The sequence below is a fragment of the Bombina bombina genome, chromosome 4 (assembly GCF_027579735.1).
Source record: "Bombina bombina isolate aBomBom1 chromosome 4, aBomBom1.pri, whole genome shotgun sequence".
In the NCBI taxonomy this organism is placed as follows: domain Eukaryota; kingdom Metazoa; phylum Chordata; class Amphibia; order Anura; family Bombinatoridae; genus Bombina; species Bombina bombina.
In genome coordinates, this window is record NC_069502.1 from 186973995 (window position 1) to 186998598 (window position 24604).

The following is a 24604-nucleotide window of genomic DNA, read 5'->3' on the forward strand; positions in this document are numbered from 1 at the left end:
TCATCCAAATTTAGGTTAGGGGAGGCATCTTGTACCCATACCTGGCGTGTCTCTATATTCTTCCCTTCTGTTTCTGGCTTCACCGAGTCCGAACACCACACTTCTGCCTCGAAATCTGTATTCCTCCAGCTGCCACCATGTTGCGCAGCAGGCGCTAGTATGATGCGATCTATCCTCTCGCCAAACCTCTTCTCCTGATCCTCTAGCAAAGCCTGTATGAAAGCAAGGAGCTCCTCCATAATGATAGCATAAAGGGAATGAAACGTGTCGTTATTCACTCGAGACCCCGGTTACCCGGGGGGGGGGGTGTTGGAGGCTATTCCACACTGGGCCTCCAAATCCTGCAACGGTCCGGTCCGGAAAGTTCAGGATACTATAAATAAATATATTTTTATGTCCAGCACACTTTCAGCTTTCATCTACAGTAAAATATCTTGCTGGATGGCTTCCCTAAAGTGAGATACACGGCGGAATGCATATCTTTATTCCTGAGCTCCCAGAATAGTCGCCATCTTGGGCCATAGCCCGGACACGCCCCCCGTATTTGCTATTTTTAATGTGTTATTTGTAATTGTTCCATCTCTTTGAATTTGCGGGACTGAGCTATTTCTTGTAATGTCTTTTAATTTATTAGCTAGCCTTTTGTCTGGTTTATTACCGTAAATGTAGTATTGGGTATCGACTAGTTTGATAGTTTGAGTTGCATCCTTTGGTTCAGTTCATCATTTTTGTTTTTAAGTTGTTTGACTATATCTTTGCTTGGGTTTTGTATGGATTGTGTCCGAAGTGAGGAGATTTCTTTTTTTAGCTCATCTGTTTTAGCTTTATGGCTTATTTTTAGTTTGTTAGATTCTAAGAGACCTCTTACAAATAATTTAAGAGCCCCCCAAGTATATATTGGGTTCAAAGTGGAACCTTCATTAATATATATCAATTCAGATATATCTTGTTAGAGTTTCTGTGGAATAATTTTATAATTTTATCTTTTAAAAGACTGGGATGTAAGGACCAAGATCTGACTCTATTTGGATTTAGCAATTCTGTGAGAGTTACTTCTACTATGGAATGGTCTGACCAGGAGCAATTAACAATTTTTGCAGATTTTACTAAAGGAAGAATTATTTGACTAACTGGGATATAATCGATTCTTGAGTAAGTGTTATGTACTGGCGAAAAATGTGTAATCCTTTAAGCCTTTGTTGAGAGCTGGCCATCTTTCAGATTTTGGTCTAAAAGGAAGTTTCTCAATAGTTGTTGAGATGTTTTATGTCCTATATATATGTTAATATCTTTGGTTGTTCTATCCAATTTGTTGTCCAATGTCATATTGAAGTCTCCCTCAATGATAGTTTTTTTTTTTTTTTCCATTTGTGTGAGTTGTTTACTAAGTTAAGACATAAATGGGGCCTGATTATCATCAGGTGTGTATACGTTGACTAAAATTATTGAAGTGTTCTGAATTGAACCCCTGACTATAAGGAATCTCCCTTCCCTATTTTGATCACTTCCTCTTCTTTAAAATTTAGGGAGGTGTGTAGCAGTAGGGATACACCACATTTTTTTCTTTTTATTGATCGCATTATTCTGTATGGGGTATATTTTGTCCCAATATTTAGGTGTGCATTGTGAGGTGAAATGCATTTCTTGCATCATAACTTATATGAGCTTTAGATGCTTTGTATTCAAGAATAGCTTTTTTCCTTTTGACATTCGAATTTATCCCTCTTACATTATGCAAAATTACTTTAATTGTCATAACACAGTTCTAAAGTGTGGGTAGCTTAACCTGTTTGTAGAAAAGTAAAGGATCTAAATGTGTTTAGGCTACCGAGTGTGGGATAGGAGCAGAGAGCCAATCATCAAAAAGATGGGAATTGCAGTCAGAATAAACAGGATTTACATTGGGCGTATGATCAGACAATCATTTCCAATATGAGCACCATAGTTAATTAAGTACTTTAAATGAGATTTCATCATGAATTTGACAACAAACTTAACATTCAGTTAGAAAACATGCCAACAATGTAAACATAGAGAACATAATAACCATAAACATTTTTAATAAAAACAAAAAAAGTTTGTCAAAATCAGACATAGTGACGAGATGTATGTTACTATTCTTCTGGACCTGAAGGAATAAGGGGGTAGGTGTCATGTTCATTTCCACCTTAAGAAGGCATTCTCTTATATTATTACTTGTCCACCTTAACAAAGCAGTTACCTCATTTCCTGTTTTGTATAAAATGCCCCCACTTCCTCTGCTTCATTGCTGGTTTATTGAAGAAGTTTGCTAATCTCCTTCTCCAGCTCTGAAGCAGTCCGTTATAACTAAAGAGTTTCCTTGCACTATCTGAGGACATCGTTTTCCCTGCATCTCGCTTCTCAACCCGCTCTCAGCTGCAGACTCCGGTAACTCTTACCTCTACTAAAGAACTGAATCTGGTAAGGTGTTTTCTCTCCTGTCTGTTCTGCTAACAAAATCTTAACTTGGTAACCGGACACTGTGAGTAAAGTCCTCAGAATTGTTTCAGCTTGCTTGTAATATCAGACTGCCTATTCAGCTTGCCTGTACTAACAACCTGCCTAAATAAATTGCAGCTACTCTCTGTTTGTGCTTTTACTGCATTAATCGCCTGCCTGGTATAACTAAGGAATTATTGCTACACTATTCTGCTTACCATATTATTGTGCCTTACTCTGTTTTGGGAGATTTATATTCCTAGTATTTTCCTCCAATCTAACTTAAAAGGCTACATATCAAACTCATATATATTACATATTTAAAGGGGAAGTAACATTATCAGGAGACACACCTGAACAAGCGGTTAACTCCTACTTAGCCGTGAAAGATGTGGGATAAGGGAAGAGGGTGCGAAATAGGGTAGGGTTTAGAGGGATGGGGAGAGATAGTGGTAAGACCTCTATGTTTATATTAGACTACAATGGGAAAACAAAGGATTCCAGTATTCTGTTTTAGTGGTGGGTTTAACCTACAAAACAAAGGGTCCAAAAATGTGACCTGTTACATAGCAATTATATTCAAATTCAAACCCAACTATGAATTTTGGCGGTGTATCTTCTCTGGTTGGTGATCTGCTTTCTATGGCAGGGCTAGGACCTGCCTTAGCTCTTTTGGGATTTCCATGTTTGCTGAGGATTCTATGGTTTCTTGAATTATCTTTTGGCGAGATAATAAACTTAATCCTTCCTCAGTTGATGAGCATGATTGGGTGCCATTTTGGTAGACAAAAAAGTTAGTTTGAAAGTGAAATTCTACCTGTATTTGATGTTCTCCTTGATGACTGCTAGAACAGCTGGTTTCATCTCTCTCCTTCTGCGTAGAATTGTAGGTGAAAGATCAGTGAAGATCTAGATATCATTTCCCTCAAAGTTGAGGTTATGTGAGGTTATTTCTTCTTTGATGTAAAAGTAATGCATTTTGACAATATCTCAAGTTACAGATTGAGATGGTTTAGTTAAAGCTTGGTGAACTCTGTCCATAAGGAGCATAGAATTGTCTATGTCTGGGGCTAACCAATGAAACACTTTGGGGATATCTTCTTTCATATTTTTATAGCTTTCTGGCAGGTTTCTAATTCTTAAATTGGATCAGTGTGACCAATTCTCCAGATCTTCTACCTGATCCTCCAGTTTTTTGATGTAGATAGAATGATCTAAGAGAGTAGTTTGGATTTGTGGTATTTCTTCAGTAATGTCATCCAACTTGTCCTCGATGTCTGATGCTCTGTGACCTATTTCTTTAATGTCTCTTAAGTTCCAATAAAGCTGTTTTAAATTCCTCTTGAAAATGGTTTTTATTTGTGAGTAGTTCTCTATTTGGTATATCCGAAGTACTTATCAGTATCATAGTCACTTTGTTCTTGAGATGGATTTTCTTTTGCAGGAGACATAGCTTTGTCTATTGATTTTTGCTTAAAGGGACAGTCTAGGCCAAAATAAACTTTCATGATTCAGATAGAGCATGTCATTTTAAACAATTTTCCAATTTACTTTTATCACCAATTTTGCTTTGTTCTCTTGGTATTCTTAGTTGAAAGCTTAACCTAGGAGGTTCATATGCTAATTTCTTAGACCTTGAAGCCCACCTCTTTCAGATTGCATTTTAACAGTTTTTCACCACTAGAGGGTGTTAGTTCACATATTTCATATAGATAACACTGTGCTCGTGCACGTGAAGTAATCTGGGAGCAGGCACTGATTGGCTAGACTGCAAGTCTGTCAAAAGAACTGAAAAAAGGGGCAGTTTGCAAAGGCTTAGATACAAGATAATCACAGAGGTTAAAAGTATATTATTATAATTGTGTTGGTTATGCAAAACTGGGAAATGGATAATAAAGGGATTATCTATCTTTTAAAACAATAAAGATTCTGGTGTAGACTGTCCCTTTAAGTTGTGCTTTTGAGAGGTAATCTTTAACTGAATGACTTCTGCTTTTCATATTGGAATTGTCTCAAGGGTGTCTGGTATTTATGATTTGGAGACACTTTACTGAGTGAGAAATTGAGTTATGTCAGCTGTTGACTAGGCTATGTAAGGATTAGAGGGAGAGAGCACCGAACTGATATATGAAGGGCTTGTATTAGGGTAGGCGTCAAATCAGGTCATTGGTGTCACTAGTCACTATCACACATTCTTACTTAATTTATGTTATGGACTAACATGTTCTTCCAAACAAGTTATTATGGCTTATTATTGCGATTTTAATGTTGCTGGGAAGAGATCAGGTCTTATGCCCTGCGGCAGAGTAATAACTCAGGTTAACTTCCTAGACTTATCCTGGCTCTATACTAATCCGTATTGTGGGACAGGGTATGAAGTATTATTTCTTAGTCAAAAATATTACAAGTTGTTACCAGAGATAATCCAATTTTCCCAATAATTTGGATATTAAGACACTCATCCAAAAGATCTGAGTGAGTAGTGTATTATAGCCTTTTATCAATTTGTTACTCTCTCTTTATAGAATGATAGTACCTGCCAAAAATTCTATGAAAATAAATCCCTGATTGTTTGCTGGCAAGGGATTGGTAATCTTTATCTGATTGTTGTGCGTAGTTGGCCAAAATGGTGGTTTCGCCCCAAAAGCAAAATATCCTTTTCAGCTGAATTGTTAGCTTAAAACTTTTTGCTGCGGTGTTTAATTATTAGCTTGTCCAGTAACTTGCTGATGTTAATGTCTTTTATGTTATATAAACTCCCCGGAGCGGATCCCCGACCCTCCGTGGGAGTGCTTCTAATAATTATAAGATCAGTCTGTTGAGTTTTTATGTAGTGGGATAACCTCTGATTATAGTGAGGTCTTGGATCGTTTCCCGTGTGGTGGAACTGATACTGAGCTTCTATATCAGTGTATGTTTTTACTTTATACTGCCTTTGTGTCCCCCCATCACTTAGAGTCTGGCACTCACTGACCTGTATGACGTCTTTTCTTTCTTGCGGTTTTGGTCGCTTATTCCTTGTCGCCTAAATATTATTCTGGATCTTCTAAGATCGGAACAGCCGTTCCGAATATAGTGCTGGATTTTGTGTGTCCTTTAAAATCTTTCCACTGTTGAACTGGGTTATAGTCTGATTACGACCGTCGGCGCAGAGCCCCGACCCTCCGGAGGCCCCGTGCAGTCCTAGGCTTCCATATTTTCAAAGTGGCTTATACTGATAATCCGGATAATATATGGATGTCCCGTAGGACTCCCAACATTTTTGCTTGATGCAGTAAACCTTAATGGGCAAATAATGAGATTTTGGCATTAAAGGGGCACTGAACCCAAATTTTCTTTCCAATTTACTCCTATCAATTTTTTTTTCTTTCTTTTGCTATCTTTATTTTAAAAGCAAGAATGTAAATCTTAGCAGCCAGGCCATTTTAGCTTCAGCACCATGGATAGCGCTTGCTTATTGAAGGCTTACATTTACCCACCAATAAGCAAGCATAACCCAGGTTTTCAACCAAAAATGGGTCAGCTCCTATGCATCACATTCCTGCTTTTTAAATGAAGATAGCAAGAGAACAAAGAATTTTTTTAATAGGAGTAAATTAGAAAGTTGCTTAAAATTGCATGCTCTATATGAATCATGAAAGAAAACAATTTGGGTTTAGTGTCCCTTTAACTTTTAAACAGGAGTTTTATTTTGAGCGGAGCTCCAGAGAAACACGTCGTCTTCTCCGAACTATAATTTTTGTTTAATGTGTTTTTTTTTTTTCTATGCCCATTAAAGGGGAAAATAAAATATTTAAATTTAAAAAAATCTTCAAATATAGCAGCTTTAGTGAAATGTTTTGCAAATGTGTAAAATTTATAAGAATTTTCTTCTGTTATGTGTGATCAGTCCACGGGTCATCATTACTTCTGGGATATAACTCCTCCCCAACAGGAAATGCAAGAGGATTCACCCAGCAGAGCTGCATATAGCTCCTCCCCTCTACGTCAGTCCCAGTCATTCTCTTGCACCCAACGACTAGATAGGATGTGTGAGAGGACTATGGTGATTATACTTAGTTTTTATGACTTCAATCAAAAGTTTGTTATTTTAAAATAGCACCGGAGCGTGTTATTACTTCTCTGGCAGAGTTTGAGGAAGAATCTGACAGAGATTTTTTACTATGATTTTAACCGGAGTCGTTAAGATCATATTGCTGTTTCTCGACCATCTGAGGGAGGTAAAGGCTTCAGATCAGGGGACAGCGGGCAGATGAATCTGCATTGAGGTATGTGGCAGTTTTTATTTTCTGAATGGAATTGATGAGAAAAGCCTGCCATACCGTTAAAATGACATGTATGTATACACTTCAGTATTCTGGGGATGGTATTTCACCGGAACTACTGTGTTAAAGGTCACTAATCCTTTTAATAACTATTCTCATGTTAAACGTTTTTGCTGGAATGTAGAATCGTTTACATTGCTGAGGTACTGTGTGAATAAATATTTGGGCATTATTTTCCACTTGGCAGTTTTTTGCTTTAATTGTGACAGTTTCGTTTCTCTTCACTGCTGTGTGGGAGAGGGAGGGGCCGTTTTTGGCGCTCTTTGCTACGCATCAAAAAATTCCAGTCAGCTACTTTTATATTTCCTGCATGATCCGGTTCATCTCTGACAGATCTCAGGGGTCTTCAAACTTCTTTGAAGGGAGGTAAATTCTCTCAGCAGAGCTGTGAGAATTCTTATAGTGACTGTGAATAAAAAACGTTGTTTTGTTTTCTTATGTACAAATTTAATTAGTGTTGTTTTTTACTAATGGGAACAAACCTTTGCTAAAAGTTGTGTTGTTTTAAAGTTTGATGCTATAACTGTTTTTCAGTTCATTATTTCAACTGTCATTTAATCGTTAGTACCTCTTTGAGGCACAGTGCGTTTTTTTGCTAAAAAAGATTATAACCAAGTTGTAAGTTTTTTTGCTAGTGTGTTAAACATGTCTGACTCAGAGGAAGATATCTGTGTCATTTGTTCCAATGCCAAGGTGGAGCCCAATAGAAATTTATGTACTAACTGTATTGATGCTACTTTAAATAAAAGTCAATCTGTACAATGTGAACAAATTTCACCAAACAGCGAGGGGAGAGTTATGCCGACTAACTCGCCTCACGCGACAGTACCTGCATCTCCCGCCCGGGAGGTGCGTGATATTTTGGCGCCTAGTACATCTGGGCGGCCATTACAGATAACATTACAAGATATGGCTACTGTTATGACTGAAGTTTTGTCTAAATTACCAGAACTAAGAGGCAAGCGTGATCACTCTGGGGTGAGAACAGAGTGCGCTGACAATGCTAGGGCCATGTCTGATACTGCGTCACAGCTCGCAGAGCATGAGGACGGAGAGCTTCATTCTGTGGGTGACGGTTCTGATCCAAACAGATTGGACTCAGATATTTCAAATTTTAAATTTAAATTGGAGAACCTCCGTGTACTACTAGGGGAGGTCTTAGCAGCTCTCAACGATTGTAACACCGTTGCAATACCAGAGAAACTGTGTAGGTTGGATAAATACTTTGCGGTACCGGCGAGTACTGACGTTTTTCCTATACCTAAGAGACTAACTGAAATTGTTACTAAGGAGTGGGATAGACCCGGTGTGCCGTTCTCACCCCCTCCAATATTTAGAAAGATGTTTCCAATAGACGCCACCACTCGGGACTTATGGCAAACGGTCCCCAAGGTGGAGGGAGCAGTTTCTACTTTAGCTAAGCGTACCACTATCCCGGTGGAGGATAGCTGTGCTTTCTCAGATCCAATGGATAAAAAATTAGAGGGTTACCTTAAGAAAATGTTTGTTCAACAAGGTTTTATATTACAACCCCTTGCATGTATCGCGCCGATTACGGCTGCGGCAGCATTTTGGATTGAGTCGCTTGAAGAGAACCTTAGTTCCTCTACGCTAGACGACATTACGGACAGGCTTAGAGTCCTTAAACTAGCTAATTCTTTCATTTCGGAGGCCGTAGTACATTTAACCAAACTTACGGCTAAGAACTCAGGATTCGCCATACAGGCACGCAGGGCACTGTGGCTAAAATCCTGGTCAGCTGATGTTACTTCTAAGTCCAAATTACTTAATATACCTTTCAAGGGGCAGTCCTTATTCGGGCCCGGTTTGAAAGAAATTATCGCTGACATTACGGGAGGTAAGGGCCACGCCCTACCTCAAGACAAGGCCAAAGCTAAGGCTAGACAGTCTAATTTTCGTCCCTTTCGGAATTTCAAAACAGGAGCAGCATCAACCTCCACTGCACCAAAACAGGAAGGAGCTGTTGCTCGTTACAGGCAAGGCTGGAAGCCTAACCAGTCCTGGAACAAAAGCAAGCAGGCCAGGAAACCTGCTGCTGCCCCAAAGACAGCATGAACCGAGAGCCCCCGATCCGGGACCGGATCTAGTAGGGGGCAGACTCTCTCTCTTCGCCCAGGCCTGGGCAAGAGATGTTCAGGATCCCTGGGCACTAGAGATCATATCTCAGGGATACCTTCTAGACTTCAAATTATCTCCCCCAAGAGGGAGATTTCATCTGTCAAGGTTGTCAACAAACCAGATAAAGAAAGAAGCGTTTCTACGCTGCGTACAAGATCTGTTAACAATGGGAGTGATCCATCCGGTTCCGTGGTCGGAACAAGGACAAGGGTTCTACTCAAACCTGTTTGTGGTTCCCAAAAAAGAGGGAACTTTCAGGCCAATCTTAGATTTAAAGACTCTAAACAAATTCCTAAGAGTTCCATCGTTCAAAATGGAAACTATTCGGACAATCTTACCCATGATCCAAGAGGGTCAGTACATGACCACAGTGGATTTAAAGGATGCTTACCTTCACATACCGATCCACAAAGATCATCACCGGTATCTAAGGTTTGCCTTCTTAGACAGGCACTACCAGTTTGTAGCTCTTCCATTCGGATTGGCTACGGCTCCAAGAATCTTCACAAAGGTTCTGGGTGCCCTTCTAGCGGTACTAAGACCGCGAGGGATTTCGGTAGCTCCGTACCTAGACGACATTCTAATACAAGCTTCAAGCTTTCAAACTGCCAAGTCTCATACAGAGTTAGTTCTGGCATTTCTAAGGTCGCATGGATGGAAAGTGAACGAAAAGAAGAGTTCTCTCTTTCCTCTCACAAGAGTTCCATTCTTGGGGACTCTTATAGATTCTGTAGAGATGAAGATTTACCTGACAGAAGACAGGTTAACAAAACTTCAAAATGCATGCCGCGTCCTTCATTCCATTCAACACCCGTCAGTAGCTCAATGCATGGAGGTGATCGGCTTAATGGTAGCGGCAATGGACATAGTACCTTTTGCACGCCTACACCTCAGACCGCTGCAATTATGCATGCTAAGTCAGTGGAATGGGGATTACTCAGATTTGTCCCCTACTCTGAATCTGAATCAAGAGACCAGAAATTCTCTTCTATGGTGGCTTTATCGGCCACACCTGTCCAGGGGGATGCCATTCAGCAGGCCAGACTGGACAATTGTAACAACAGACGCCAGCCTACTAGGTTGGGGCGCTGTCTGGAATTCTCTGAAGGCTCAGGGACTATGGAATCAGGAGGAGAGTCTCCTTCCAATAAACATTCTGGAATTGAGAGCAGTTCTCAATGCCCTTCTGGCTTGGCCCCAGTTAATAACTCGGGGGTTCATCAGGTTTCAGTCGGACAACATCACGACTGTAGCTTACATCAACCATCAGGGAGGGACAAGAAGCTCCCTAGCAATGATGGAAGTATCAAAGATAATTCGCTGGGCAGAGTCTCACTCTTGCCACCTGTCAGCAATCCACATCCCGGGAGTGGAGAACTGGGAGGCGGATTTCTTGAGTCGCCAGACTCTTCATCCGGGGGAGTGGGAACTTCATCCGGAGGTCTTTGCCCAAATACTTCGACGTTGGGGCAAACCAGAGATAGATCTCATGGCGTCTCGCCAGAACGCCAAACTTCCTCGCTACGGGTCCAGATCCAGGGATCCGGGAGCAGTTCTGATAGATGCTTTGACAGCACCTTGGAACTTCAGGATGGCTTATGTATTTCCACCCTTCCCGCTGCTTCCTCGATTGATTGCCAAAATCAAACAGGAGAGAGCATCAGTAATTCTAATAGCACCTGCTTGGCCACGCAGGACTTGGTATGCAGATCTAGTGGACATGTCATCCTGTCCGCCTTGGTCTCTACCTCTAAGACAGGACCTTCTGATACAGGGTCCATTCAAACATCAAAATCTAACTTCTCTGAAGCTGACTGCTTGGAAATTGAACGCTTGATTTTATCAAAACGTGGTTTTTCTGAGTCGGTTATTGATACCCTGATTCAGGCTAGGAAGCCTGTTACCAGAAGGATTTACCATAAAATATGGCGGAAATACCTATACTGGTGCGAATCCAAAGGTTACTCCTGGAGTAAGGTTAGGATCGCTAGGATATTGTCTTTTCTACAAGAAGGTTTAGAAAAGGGTTTATCAGCTAGTTCATTAAAGGGACAGATTTCAGCTCTGTCCATCTTGTTACACAGACGTCTGTCAGAAAATCCAGACGTCCAGTCCTTTTGTCAGGCTTTAGCTAGGATCAAGCCTGTGTTTAAAGCTGTTGCTCCACCATGGAGTTTAAACTTAGTTCTTAACGTTTTACAGGGTGTTCCGTTTGAACCCCTTCATTCCATTGATATAAAAATGTTATCTTGGAAAGTTCTGTTTTTAATGGCTATTTCCTCGGCTCGAAGAGTCTCTGAGTTATCAGCCTTACATTGTGATTCCCCTTATCTGATTTTTCACTCAGACAAGGTAGTTCTGCGTACTAAACCTGGGTTCTTACCTAAGGTAGTCACTAACAGGAACATCAATCAAGAGATTGTTGTCCCATCCTTGTGTCCAAATCCTTCTTCAAAGAAGGAACGTCTTTTACACAATCTGGATGTAGTTCGTGCCCTCAAGTTCTACTTGCAGGCAACTAAAGATTTTCGCCAAACTTCTTCCTTGTTTGTCGTTTACTCTGGACAGAGGAGAGGTCAAAAAGCTTCTGCTACCTCTCTCTCTTTTTGGCTTCGTAGCATAATACGTTTAGCCTATGAGACTGCTGGACAGCAGCCTCCTGAAAGAATTACAGCTCATTCCACTAGAGCTGTGGCTTCCACTTGGGCCTTTAAGAATGAGGCCTCTGTTGAACAGATTTGCAAGGCTGCAACTTGGTCTTCGCTTCATACTTTTTCCAAATTTTACAAATTTGACACTTTTGCTTCTTCGGAGGCTATTTTTGGGAGAAAGGTTCTTCAGGCAGTGGTTCCTTCTGTATAATGAGCCTGCCTATCCCTCCCGTCATCCGTGTACTTTTGCTTTGGTATTGGTATCCCAGAAGTAATGATGACCCGTGGACTGATCACACATAACAGAAGAAAACATAATTTATGCTTACCTGATAAATTCCTTTCTTCTGTTGTGTGATCAGTCCACGGCCCGCCCTGTTTTAAGGCAGGTAAATATCTTTTAAATTATACTCCAGTCACCACTTCACCCTTGGTTACTCCTTTCTCGTTGATTCTTGGTCGAATGACTGGGACTGACGTAGAGGGGAGGAGCTATATGCAGCTCTGCTGGGTGAATCCTCTTGCATTTCCTGTTGGGGAGGAGTTATATCCCAGAAGTAATGATGACCCGTGGACTGATCACACAACAGAAGAAAGGAATTTATCAGGTAAGCATAAATTATGTTTTTTTTTATTTTTATCAGAATGCAACAAATGTTCTTTTTCTGACAGCAATTAGCAAGCAGATTGATTTTCTCCAACATTGGTGTGTCCGGTCCACAGCGTCATCCTTACTTGTGGGATATTCTCTTCCCCAACAGGAAATGGCAAAGAGTCCCAGCAAAGCTGGCCATATAGTCCCTCCTAGGCTTCGCCCACCCCAGTCATTCTCTTTGCCGTTGCACAGGCAACATCTCCACGGAGATGGTTAAGAGTTTTTTGGTGTTTAAATGTAGTTTTTATTCTTCTATCAAGTGTTTTTTATTTTAAAATAGTGCCGGTATGTACTATTTACTCTGAAACAGAAAAGGATGAAGATTTCTGTTTGTGAGAGGAAGATGATTTTAGCAGACAGTAACTAAAATCGATTGCTGTTTCCACATAGGACTGTTGAGATGAAGTAACTGCTGGAAGGCTGTCATTTCCCCTCATGGGGACCGGTAAGCCATTTTCTTAGTCAAACAAACAGAATAAAGGGCTTATTATGGGCTAAAAAACTGGTAGACATTCTTATGGGCTAAATCGATTGCTTTATTTGGGCATTTTATTCATATTTATGCTGACAATTTGCATTTATAAACTTTGGGAACGTTTATTAAACGGCAGGCACTGTGTTAGACACCTTTTCCAGTCAGGGGGCCTTCCTAGTTATAGACTGAGCCTCATTTTCGCGCCATTACTGCGCAGTTGTTTTTTGAGAGCAGGGCATGCAGATGCATGTGTGAGGATCTAAAAATTGCTGGAAAAGCTTCTAGAAGTGGTTGGGTCTCAGCAAAGACTATAGCTGGGACTGTATAGGGGTTAAATTTATAAACGGCTCCGGTTCCGTTATTTTAAGGGTTAAAGCTCTGAAATTTGGTGTGCAATACTATTAATGCTTTAAGACACTGGTGAAATTTTGGTAATTTTTGAACAATTCCTTCATACTTTTTCACATATTCAGTAATAAAGTGTTTTCTGTTTAAAATTTAAAGAGACAGTAACGGTTTTGTTTTAAAACGTTTTTTGTGCTTTGTTGACAAGTTTAAGCCTGTTTAACATGTCTGTGCCTTCAGATAAGCTATGTTCTATATGTATGAAAGCCAATGTGTCTCCCCATTTAAATTTATGTGATAATTGTGCCATAGTGTCCAAACAAAGTAAGGACAGTACTGCCACAGATAATGAAATTGCCCAAGATAATTCCTCAGATGAGGGGAGTAAACATGATACTACATCATCTCCTACTGTGTCTACACCAGTTTTGCCCATGCAGGAGGCCCCTAGTACATCTAGTGCGCCAATGCTTATTACCATGCAACAATTAACGGCTGTAATGGATAACTCCATAGCAAATATTTTATCCAAAATGCCTACTTATCAGAGAAAGCGCGATTGCTCTGTTTTAAACACTGAAGAGCAGGAGGGCGCTAATGATAATTGTTCTGTCATACCCTCACACCAATCTGAAGGGGCCATGAGGGAGGTTTTGTCAGATGGAGAAATTTCAGATTCAGGAAAGATTTCTCAACAAGCTGAACCTGATGTTGTGACATTTAAATTTTAAATTAGAACATCTCCGCGCACTGCTTAAGGAGGTGTTATCTACTCTGGATGATTGTGACAACTTGGTCATTCCAGAGAAATTATGCAAGATGGACAAGTTCCTAGAGGTTCCGGTGCACCCCGACGCTTTTCCTATACCCAAGCGGGTGGTGGACATAGTAAATAAGGAGTGGGAAAAGCCCGGCATACCTTTTGTTCCCCCCCCCTATATTTAAGAAATTATTTCCTATGGTCGACCCCAGAAAGGACTTATGGCAGACAGTCCCTAAGGTCGAGGGGGCAGTTTCTACTCTAAACAAATGCACTACTATTCCTATCGAAGATAGTTGTGCTTTCAAAGATCCTATGGATAAAATATTACAAGGTTTGCTTAAAAAGATTTTTGTACAGCAAGGTTACCTTCTACAACCAATTTCGTGCATTGTTCCTGTCACTACAGCAGCGTGGTTCTGGTTCGAGGAACTAGAAAAGTCGCTCAGTAGAGAGACTCCATATGAGGAGGTTATGGACAGAGTTCACGCACTTAAATTGGCTAACTCTTTTATTTTAGATGCCGCTTTGCAATTAGCTAGATTAGCGGCGAAAAATTCAGGGTTTGCTATCGTGGCGCGCAGAGCGCTTTGGCTAAAGTCTTGGTCAGCGGATGTGTCATCCAAGACAAAATTGCTTAACATCCCTTTCAAAGGTAAAACTCTATTTGGACCAGAATTGAAAGAGATTATTTCAGACATCACTGGGGGAAAGGGCCACGCCCTTCCACAAGATAGGTCTTTCAAGGCTAAAAATAAGTCTAATTTTCGTCCCTTTCGCAATTTCAGGAACGGACCGGCCTCTAATTCTGCATCCTCTAAGCAAGAGGGTAATGCCTCACAACCCAAACCAGCCTGGAAACCGATGCAAGGCTGGAACAAGGGTAAGCAGGCCAAGAAGCCTGCCGCTGCTAACAAAACAGCATGAAGGAGTAGCCCCCGATCCGGGACCGGATCTAGTGGGGGGCAGACTCTCTCTCTTTGCTCAGGCTTGGGCAAGAGATGTTCAGGATCCCTGGGCACTAGAAATAGTTTCTCAGGGTTATCTCCTGGAATTCAAGGAACTACCCCCAAGGGGGAGGTTCCACATGTCTCACTTATCCTCAAACCAAATAAAGAGACAGGCATTCTTACTTTGTGTAGAAGACCTGTTAAAGATGGGAGTGATACACCCAGTTCCAATAAAGGAACAAGGAATGATCCAAGTAGATCAGAAGACCAGAGATTCACTCCGTTGGTGGCTGACCCTGGACCATCTGTCCCAGGGAATGAGCTTCCGCAGACCAGAGTGGGTCATTGTCACGACCGACGCCAGTCTAGTGGGCTGGGGCGCGGTCTGGGAATCCCTAAAAGCTCAGGGTCTATGGTCTCGGGAAGAGTCTCTTCTCCCGTTAAACATTCTGGAACTGAGAGCGATATTCAATGCTCTCAGGGCTTGGCCTCAACTAGCAAAGGCCAGATTCATAAGGTTCCAATCAGACAACATGACGACCGTTGCGTATATCAATCATCAGGGGGGAACAAGGAGTTACCTGGCGATGAAAGAAGTGACCAAAATAATTCAATGGGCGGAGGATCACTCCTGCCACCTGTCTGCGATCCACATCCCAGGTGTGGAAAACTGGGAGGCGGATTTTCTGAGTCGTCAGACATTCCATCCAGGGGAGTGGGAACTCCATCCGGAGATCTTTGCCCAAATAACTCAATTATGGGGCATTCCAGACATGGATCTGATGGCGTCTTGTCAGAACTTCAAGGTTCCTTGCTACGGGTCCAGATCCAGGGATCCCAAGGCGACTCTAGTAGATGCACTAGTAGCACCTTGGACCTTCAACCTAGCTTATGTATTTCCACCGTTTCCTCTCATTCCCAGGCTGGTAGCCAGGATCAATCAGGAGAGGGCCTTGGTGATCTTGATAGCTCCTGCGTGGCCACGCAGGACTTGGTATGCAGACCTGGTGAATATGTCATCGGCTCCACCATGGAAGCTACCTTTTGAGACAGGACCTTCTTGTTCAGGGTCCATTCGAACATCCAAATCTGATCTCCCTCCAGCTGACGGCTTGGAGATTGAACGCTTGATTCTATCGAAGCGTGGGTTTTCAGATTCTGTGATAGATACTCTGGTTCAGGCCAGAAAACCGGTAACTAGAAAGATATTTACCATAAAATATGGAAAAAATATATCTGTTTGTGTGAATCCAAAGGATTCCCATGGGATAAGATAAAAATTCCTAAGATTCTCTCCTTTCTACAAGAAGGTTTGGAGAAAGGATTATCTGCAAGTTCTCTAAAGGGACAGATCTCTGCTTTATCTGTCTTACTACACAAAAGACTGGCAGCTGTGCCAGATGTTCAAGCATTTGTTCAGGCTCTGGTTAGGATCAAGCCTGTTTACAGACCTTTGACTCCCCCCTGGAGTCTAAATCTAGTTCTTTCAGTTCTTCAAGGGGTTCCGTTTGAACCTTTACATTCCATAGATATTAAGTTACTATCTTAGAAAGTTTTGTTTTTGGTTGCAATTTCTTCTGCTAGAAGAGTTTCTGAGTTATCTGCTCTGCAGTGTTCTCCGCCCTATCTGGTGTTCCATGCAGATAAGGTGGTTTTGCGTACTAAGCCTGGTTTTCTTCCTAAGGTTGTTTCTAACAAAAATATTAACCAGGAGATAGTTGTACCTTCTTTGTGTCCGAATCCAGTTTCAAAGAAGGAACGTTTGTTACACAATTTGGACGTAGTCCGTGCTCTAAAATTCTATTTAGAGGCTACAAAAGATTTCAGACAAACATCTTCCTTGTTTGTTGTTTATTCTGGTAAAAGGAGAGGTCAAAAAGCGACTTCTACCTCTCTTTCCTTTTGGCTTAAAAGCATCATCCGATTGGCTTATGAGACTGCCGGACGGCAGCCTCCTGAAAGAATCACAGCTCACTCCACTAGGGCTGTGGCTTCCACATGGGCCTTCAAGAACGAGGCTTCTGTTGACCAGATATGTAAGGCAGCGACTTGGTCTTCACTGCACACTTTTGCCAAATTTTACAAATTTGATACTTTTGCTTCTTCGGAGGCTATTTTTGGGAGAAAGGTTTTGCAAGCTGTGGTACCTTCCGTTTAGGTAACCTGATTTGCTCCCTCCCTTCATCCGTGTCCTAAAGCTTTGGTATTGGTTCCCACAAGTAAGGATGACGCCGTGGACCGGACACACCAATGTTGGAGAAAACAGAATTTATGCTTACCTGATAAATTACTTTCTCCAACGGTGTGTCCGGTCCACGGCCCGCTCTGGTTTTTTAATCAGGTCTGATGAATTATTTTCTCTAACTACAGTCACCACGGTATCATATGATTTCTCCTATATATATTTCCTCCTGTCCGTCGGTCGAATGACTGGGGTGGGCGGAGCCTAGGAGGGACTATATGGCCAGCTTTGCTGGGACTCTTTGCCATTTCCTGTTGGGGAAGAGAATATCCCACAAGTAAGGATAACACCGTGGACCGGACACACCGTTGGAGAAAGTAATTTATCAGGTAAGCATAAATTCTGTTTTATATATTGCTGACCCCCTATGAGCAGATCAAAAGTAATTTAGCTCTGTGTACTTCAGGGAAACTATGTAGTTTTAAGTGAAAGTCAATCCTAGCTTTTTTGAAACGTTAGGATTGACTATTGAAACAAAATAAAGGGGACTTTCATTCATGAAGTATAAGATACTTCATGTAGAAAGTTCCTTTATTTGTTTCAACCGATCGCTGTTCTGAGCTGCTAAGGAAGCCCATGGCAGATCGCTGTTTTGCTTGAGAGGTGACGTTTTCACCTCTTAGCCAATAGCCGTGCAGTAAATCCGTCTTGGCGCCCCTTGGGCTTCGTTAGCAGCTCAGAACGGCGATCGGTTGAACAAATAAAGGAGCTTTCTACATTACGTATCAAAAACGCTAGGATTGACTTTCACGTTAAAGATCACATTTTCCATTTCACAAATCATATATGTTTGTTTTATGCAAGTCCATCTACAGGCCTGCCATTGGGGGTATGGTAGTTGGTAACTGCGCTCCCAGGAACACCTGGGCTTCCACTCTGTTATCAGTGCTTTTTATTATTAGATACTATGCTATGTCTAGCTTATATGTGCTATAGATTATTGGTGTCACTTAAAACTACATAGTTTCCCTGAAGTACACAGAGCTAAATTTATTTTAATTTGCTCCATATTGGTATTATCGGTAGGTTTATGGCCGATAACGATTATTTCAGAAATTCCAAATATCTGCCCTAATAAATCAGCCGCACCGATAAACGGTCTACCCCTAACTGGGAGTGCCGCCCACTAGGCCACCAACGATACTTTTGGGTTAAAAAGAAAACTATCTTTTTAGATTTGTTTTCATCAGAAAGCATTTTATTTAAAAAAAAAAAAATTCTCTTCAACGTCAAAAAATCTGATTTTAAATTTACAACAAACTGATTTAAAAAAAACAAAAAAACAATTTTTTTATCGATTTACAGGTATATAAATGGAAAAAAAATCATCATTTAAAATTATGCAACTAATATTACCAAAATTATTGTTTTTCTTTTCCTTAGGTAGTTGTGTGCCGAGTGTCTCTACAGAAAAAGTAAAAGCAGAAAATGCAAAACCCTTGTACAGAGCCAAGCGACCACTTCCTCAGGCATCACAACCCTCTGGCAAGCGAACTAAGCTGATAGACATCTGCTCTTTAAACAGTGAATCATTTAAGTACATGGGTATGTTGGAATCAATTTCAAGCATAAATAGTATTATTTCTATATTTAAAATGAAAATGCTTAAATGAGTGATATCGCTTCATTTTAGAACAAGCTGTTTTTATAGCCTGACTAGTCTACCTATTATCCTATCAAAATAATTAAAGTATGTTTAATTAGACATTTAAAGGAATATGAAAACCAACATTTTTCTTTCATGATTCAGATAGAGCTTACAATTTCTTTTTTAAGACACAATGAGTCCACGGATCATCTTAATTACTAATGGGATATTCACCTCCTGGTCAGCAGGAGGAGGCAAAGAGCACCACAGCAGAGTTGTTAAATAGCTCCTCCCTTTCCTCCCACTCCAGTCATTCTCTTTGCCTACATTAGTGATAGGAAGATGTAAAGTGAGGTGTTTAGATTCTTCAATCAAGAGTATATTATTTTTAAAGTAGTGCAAGATTGTGCTGCTTTGTTCTAGGGTGTAGCCGTAGTCCATATCAGTCTCCTCAGTAGAGCTTTTGGTGGCTTTAGAGCAATGGGAACTTGTGGGACATAATTCTCACTGCGCCCCCCATACATTTATGCTGCCCTGTTTGTGAAAGTTTGAGGGAGAAATTACTCAGTACTTTTTATTTCCACAGCCCAGGAGGACCTCACAAGCCGGGTGGACTGCCTTACTGCCGGGCAGACTTCTAAGGTAAGTGCTAACTTTTATTTCTGGGGTTTTTACACAGAAAAAAATTGGCACTTTAATATTTAAAAAAAAACTGTGGACACAAGTCATAAGTCATAGGGCAGTTTTGCAGGCACTGGGGACGTGGAGAAGTGGCTCTTATGTGTGGTGTGTCAGGTTAGCAACTCCCAACGGCTTTATTTTTATTCAAGAGCCGACCGGGAGGTTTAGTTTTACTGCACAGCTAGTCTTGTTATGAACTGACAATGCCCTGCTCCCTACGGCTTTTCTGTATTGCTAGCAGACCGGGAGGTTTATTTCTATTGCGCACCTAGCTTGTAAGTTTATTCTCACTAACAGCTCCTTGTGCATTGACTAGCCACCGGGAGGTCTGAATTTGAAACAGCCATGCAGTTACTTCTCCCGATGGCTCTATTTCTTAGAGTTTTAGCCGCCGGGAGATTTTCTTGTTACGCCCACGATGGCCTACGCGACATTGCACGCTTTTTTCTAACACAACCCAATAGTTTACTTGTTACGCCCATGATGGGCGGATACAGACTATGTGACATTGCGTGCTTGTTTCTCTTATAGCTCTGAGCCCGATGTAACGGCCAGTGACGGTGGGTCTCCTCTGCAGCATTTTGTCACGCTGCAGAGAGGCTTCACTTTTCGTGTTAAGAGGGTATTCTTGTGAAGTCTGGATGCCTACTATTTGTACTTTCCTACCCGTTGGTAGACACATGCCTCAGCAAAGCTGAGCTGAGGTCTGGGGTTTTTTCACTTATGGGGTAAAGCATTATTCTTCCCTAAAATAAAGTATTTTATTTTACCATTTTAGCTTACAAATTTGTGATCCCTTGTCCACAATATCTCTGTATGTGTTAATAGAGTTACTTTTACTATTTAAAGTCACAGTATCTCTAGGAGATTCAAATTTTAAGTGATCAAAAATGTGAATACGGATGTTACATATACTTTATGCATTTAAATGGGCACCTCAGCATAATATCTGAGGTGTAAGTAGGTGCTACAATATTTGCTTGTTAATCTAACTCATTCCTGCACGCAAAAAGAAAAAGTTAAAGTTTAAAATTGAAAGAGGCAGTAACATTTTTTTATCTGTTAATTTTATTAACAGATTTTCAGTTGTTTGTTTATTTAATTCATCCTTTGTGACTTAGGATGGTACAAGAGCACACATAAATCAAGGTTACTTTCTCTTGTTAAGTGTAGTCAGTCCACGGGTCATCCATTACTTATGGAATATATCTCTTCCTAACAGGAAGCTGCAAGAGGATCACCCAGCAGAGCTTGCTACATAGCTCCTCCCCTCACATGTCATATTCAGTCATTCTCTTGCAGCCTAACTAGATAGGTCGCTGTGAGAGGTCTGTGGTGTTTTTTAACTTAGTTTATTTCTACAATCAAAAGTTTGTTATTTTAAATGGCACCGGAGTGTGCTGTTTATTCTCAGGCAGCATTAGAAGAAGAATCTGCCTGCGTTTTCTATGATCTTAGCAGACGTAACTAAGATCCACTGGCTGTTCTCATCTGAGGAGTGAGGTAACTTCAGAGAAGGGGAATAGTATGCAGGGCCCCCCTGCAAATGAGGTATGTGCAGTAATTATTTTTCTGAGGAATGGAATTGACTGAGAAAATACTGCTGATACCAATGTAAAGTAAGTTCAGCCTTAAATGCAGTGATAGCGACTGGTATTAGGCTGATGAGTGTGTGTACACTGAATGTATTTTTCTAAGGAATGGAATTGACTCTGAAAATACTGTTAATATTGAAATAATGTATGAGCCTTAACTGCAGTAAAAGCGACTGGTAGCAGGCTTATTAATAACAATTCATAACTTTTCAAATGTATGTTTAAAACGTTTACTGGCATGTTAATCGTTTTTTGTGAGGTACTTGGTGATAAAACTTATTGGGGCATGATTTTTACCACATGGCCATCTTTGTTTTCTGCATAGAAACAGTTATCTGAGCTTCCCCACTGTTGTAATATGAGTGGGAGGGGCCTATTTTAGCGCTTTTTTGCGCAGTAAAAATTCAGTCACAATCTGTCTACTTCATCCTCCATGATCCAGATCGTCTCTAGAGAGCTCAGGGGTCTTCAAAATTCATTTTGAGGGAGGTAATCAGTCACAGCAGACCTGTGACAGTGTGTTTTGACTGTGAGAAAAACGTTAATTATTAAATTGTTAATCCGTTTTTGGGTATTAAGGGGTTAATCATCCATTTGCTGGTGGGTGCAATCCTTTGCTAACTTAATACATTTACTGTGAAAAATTGGTTGCTATAACTATTTTGGTTCATTGTTATTTCAACTGTGACAGCTTTTTGTGCTTCTTAAAGGCACAGTAGCGTTTTTTTATATTGCTTGTAAATTTATTTAGAAAAGTATTTCCAAGCTTGCTAGTCTCATTGCTAGTCTGTTTAAACATGTCTGACACAGATGAATCTCTTTGTTCACTATGTTTAAAGGCCAATGTGGAGCCCAATAGAAATTTATGTACTAATTGCATTGATGCTACTTTAAATAAAAGTCAATCTTTACATGTAAAGAAATTATCACCAGACAACGAGGGGGAAGTTATGCCGACTAACTCTCCTCACGTGTCAGTACCTTCGCCTCCCGCTCAGGAGGTGCGTGATTTTGTGGCGCCAAGTACATCAGGGAGGCCCTTACAAATCACTTTGCAAGACATGGCTACTGTTATGACAGAAGTATTATCTAAATTGCCAGAATTAAGAGGCAAGCGCGAAAGCTCTGGGTTAAGGACAGAGCGTGCGGATGAGGTGAGAGCCATGTCAGATACTGCGTCACAGTTTGCAGAACGTGAAGACGGAGAGCTTCATTCTGTGGGTGACGGATCTGATCCAGGGAGACTGGATTCAGAGATTTCTAATTTTAAATTTAAGCTTGAGAACCTCCGCATATTGCTAGGGGAGGTTTTGCGGCTCTGAATGATTGTAACACGGTTGCAATTCCAGAAAAATTATGTAGGTTGGATAGATACTATGCGGTACCGGTGTGTACTGACTTGTTCCCTATACCTAAAAGGCTTACAGAGATTATTAGCAAGGAGTGGGATAGACCTGGTGTGCCCTTTTCCCCTCCTCCCATATTTAGGAAAATGTTTCCTATAGACGCCACCACACGAGACTTATGGCAGACGGTCCCTAAGGTGGAGGGAGCAGTTTCTACTTTAGCTAAGGGTACCACTATCCCGGTGGAGGATAGTTGTGCCTTTTCAGATCCAATGGATAAGAAATTAGAGGGTTACCTTAAGAAAATGTTTGTTCAACAAGGTTTTATCTTACAGCCCCTTGCATGCATTGCGCCTGTCACTGCTGCGGCGGCATTCTGGTTTGAGTCTCTGGAAGAGGCCATTCGCACAGCTCCATTGGATGAAATTATGAACAAGCTTAAAGCACTTAAGCTAGCTAACGCATTTGTTTCTGATGCCGTCGTACATTTAACCAAACTTACGGCAGAGCGCTATGGCTTAAATCCTGGTCAGCTGACGTGACTTCTAAATCTAAATTGCTTAATATTCCTTTCAAAGGGCAGACCTTATTCGGGCCCGGCTTGAAAGAAATTATAGCTGACATTACGGGAGGTAAGGGCCATGCTCTACCTCAGGACAGGGCCAAATCAAAGGCCAAACAGTCTAATTTTCGTGCCTTTCGTAACTTCAAGGCTGGAGCAGCATCAACTTCCTCCGCTCCAAAACAGGAAGGAGCTGTTGCTCGTTACAGGCAGGGCTGGAAAGTTAACCAGTCCTGGAACAAGGGCAAGCAGGCCAAGAAACCTGCTGCTGCCCCCAAGACAGCATGAAGAGAGGGCCCCCTATCCGGAAACGGATCTAGTGGGGGGCAGACTTTCTCTCTTCGCCCAGGCTTGGGCAAGAGATGTCCAGGATCCCTGGGCGTTGGAGATCATATCTCAGGGATATCTCCTGGACTTCAAAACTTCTCCTCCACGAGGGAGATTTCATCTTTCAAGGTTATCAGCAAACCAAATAAAGAAAGAGGCGTTTCTACGCTGTGTACAAGACCTTTTACTAATGGGGGTGATCCACCCAGTTCCGCGGACGGAACACGGGCAGGGATTCTATTCAAATCTATTTGTGGTTCCCAAGAAAGAGGGAACCTTCAGACCAATCTTGGACTTAAAAATCCTAAACAAATTTCTAAGAGTTCCATCATTCAAAATGGAAACTATTCGAACCATCCTTCCCATGATCCAAGAGGGTCAGTACATGACCACAGTGGATTTAAAGGATGCCTACCTTCACATACCGATTCACAAGGATCATTATCGGTACCTAAGATTTGCTTTCCTAGACAGGCATTACCAGTTTGTAGCTCTTCCCTTCGGATTAGCTACGGCTCCAAGAATCTTTACAAAAGTTCTGGGCTCACTTCTGGCGGTACTAAGACCGCGAGGCATAGCGGTGACTCCGTACCTAGACGACATTCTGATACAAGCGTCAAGTTTTCACAGAGATAGTTCTGGCATTTCTGAGGTCGCATGGGTGGAAGGTGAACGTGGAAAAGAGTTCTCTATTACCACTTACAAGAGTTCCCTTTCTAGGGACTCTTATAGATTCTGTAGAGATGAAAATTTACCTGACAGAGGCCAGGTTATCAAAACTTCTAAATGCTTGCCGTGTCCTTCATTCCATTCCATACCCGTCAGTAGCTCAGTGCATGGAAGTAATCGGCTTAATGGTAGCGGCAATGGACATAGTACCATTTGCGCGCCTGCATCTCAGACCGCTGCAATTGTGCATGCTAAGTCAGTGGAACGGGGATTACTCAGATTTGTCCCCCCTACTAAGTCTGGATCAAGAGACCAGAGATTCTCTTCTATGGTGGCTCTCTCGGCCACATCTGTCCAAGGGGATGACCTTTCGCAGGCCAGATTGGATGATTGTAACAACAGACGCCAGCCTTCTAGGCTGGGGCGCAGTCTGGAACTCCCTGAAAGCTCAGGGATTATGGACTCAGGAGGAGAAACTACTCCCAATAAATATTCTGGAATTAAGAGCAATATTCAATGCTCTCCTAGCTTGGCCTCAGTTAGCAACTCTGAGGTTCATCAGATTTCAGTCGGACAACATCACGACTGTGGCTTACATCAACCATCAAGGGGGAACCAGAAGTTCCCTAGCGATGTTGGAAGTCTCAAAGATAATTCGCTGGGCAGAGTCTCACTCTTGCCACCTGTCAGCGATTTACATCCCAGGCGTAGAGAACTGGGAGGTGGATTTTCTAAGTCGCCAGACTTTTCATCCGGGGGAGTGGGAACTTCATCCGGAGGTCTTTGCTCAACTGATTCTTCGTTGGGGCAAACCAGATCTGGATCTCATGGCGT

General features: G+C 41.5%; 1 protein-coding gene across 2 annotated transcripts in view; it reads left to right on the forward strand.

Moving 5' to 3' along the window:
- The window catches only part of RNASEH1 (ribonuclease H1), a 166750-nt gene that overhangs the window by 25584 nt on the left and 116562 nt on the right, over positions 1-24604 (forward strand). For both annotated transcript variants that reach the window (XM_053709725.1, XM_053709724.1), the window contains exon 4: positions 18386-18547. In XM_053709725.1, the coding sequence (XP_053565700.1) occupies positions 18386-18547 (162 nt within the window). The remainder of the gene's footprint in view (positions 1-18385; positions 18548-24604) is intronic.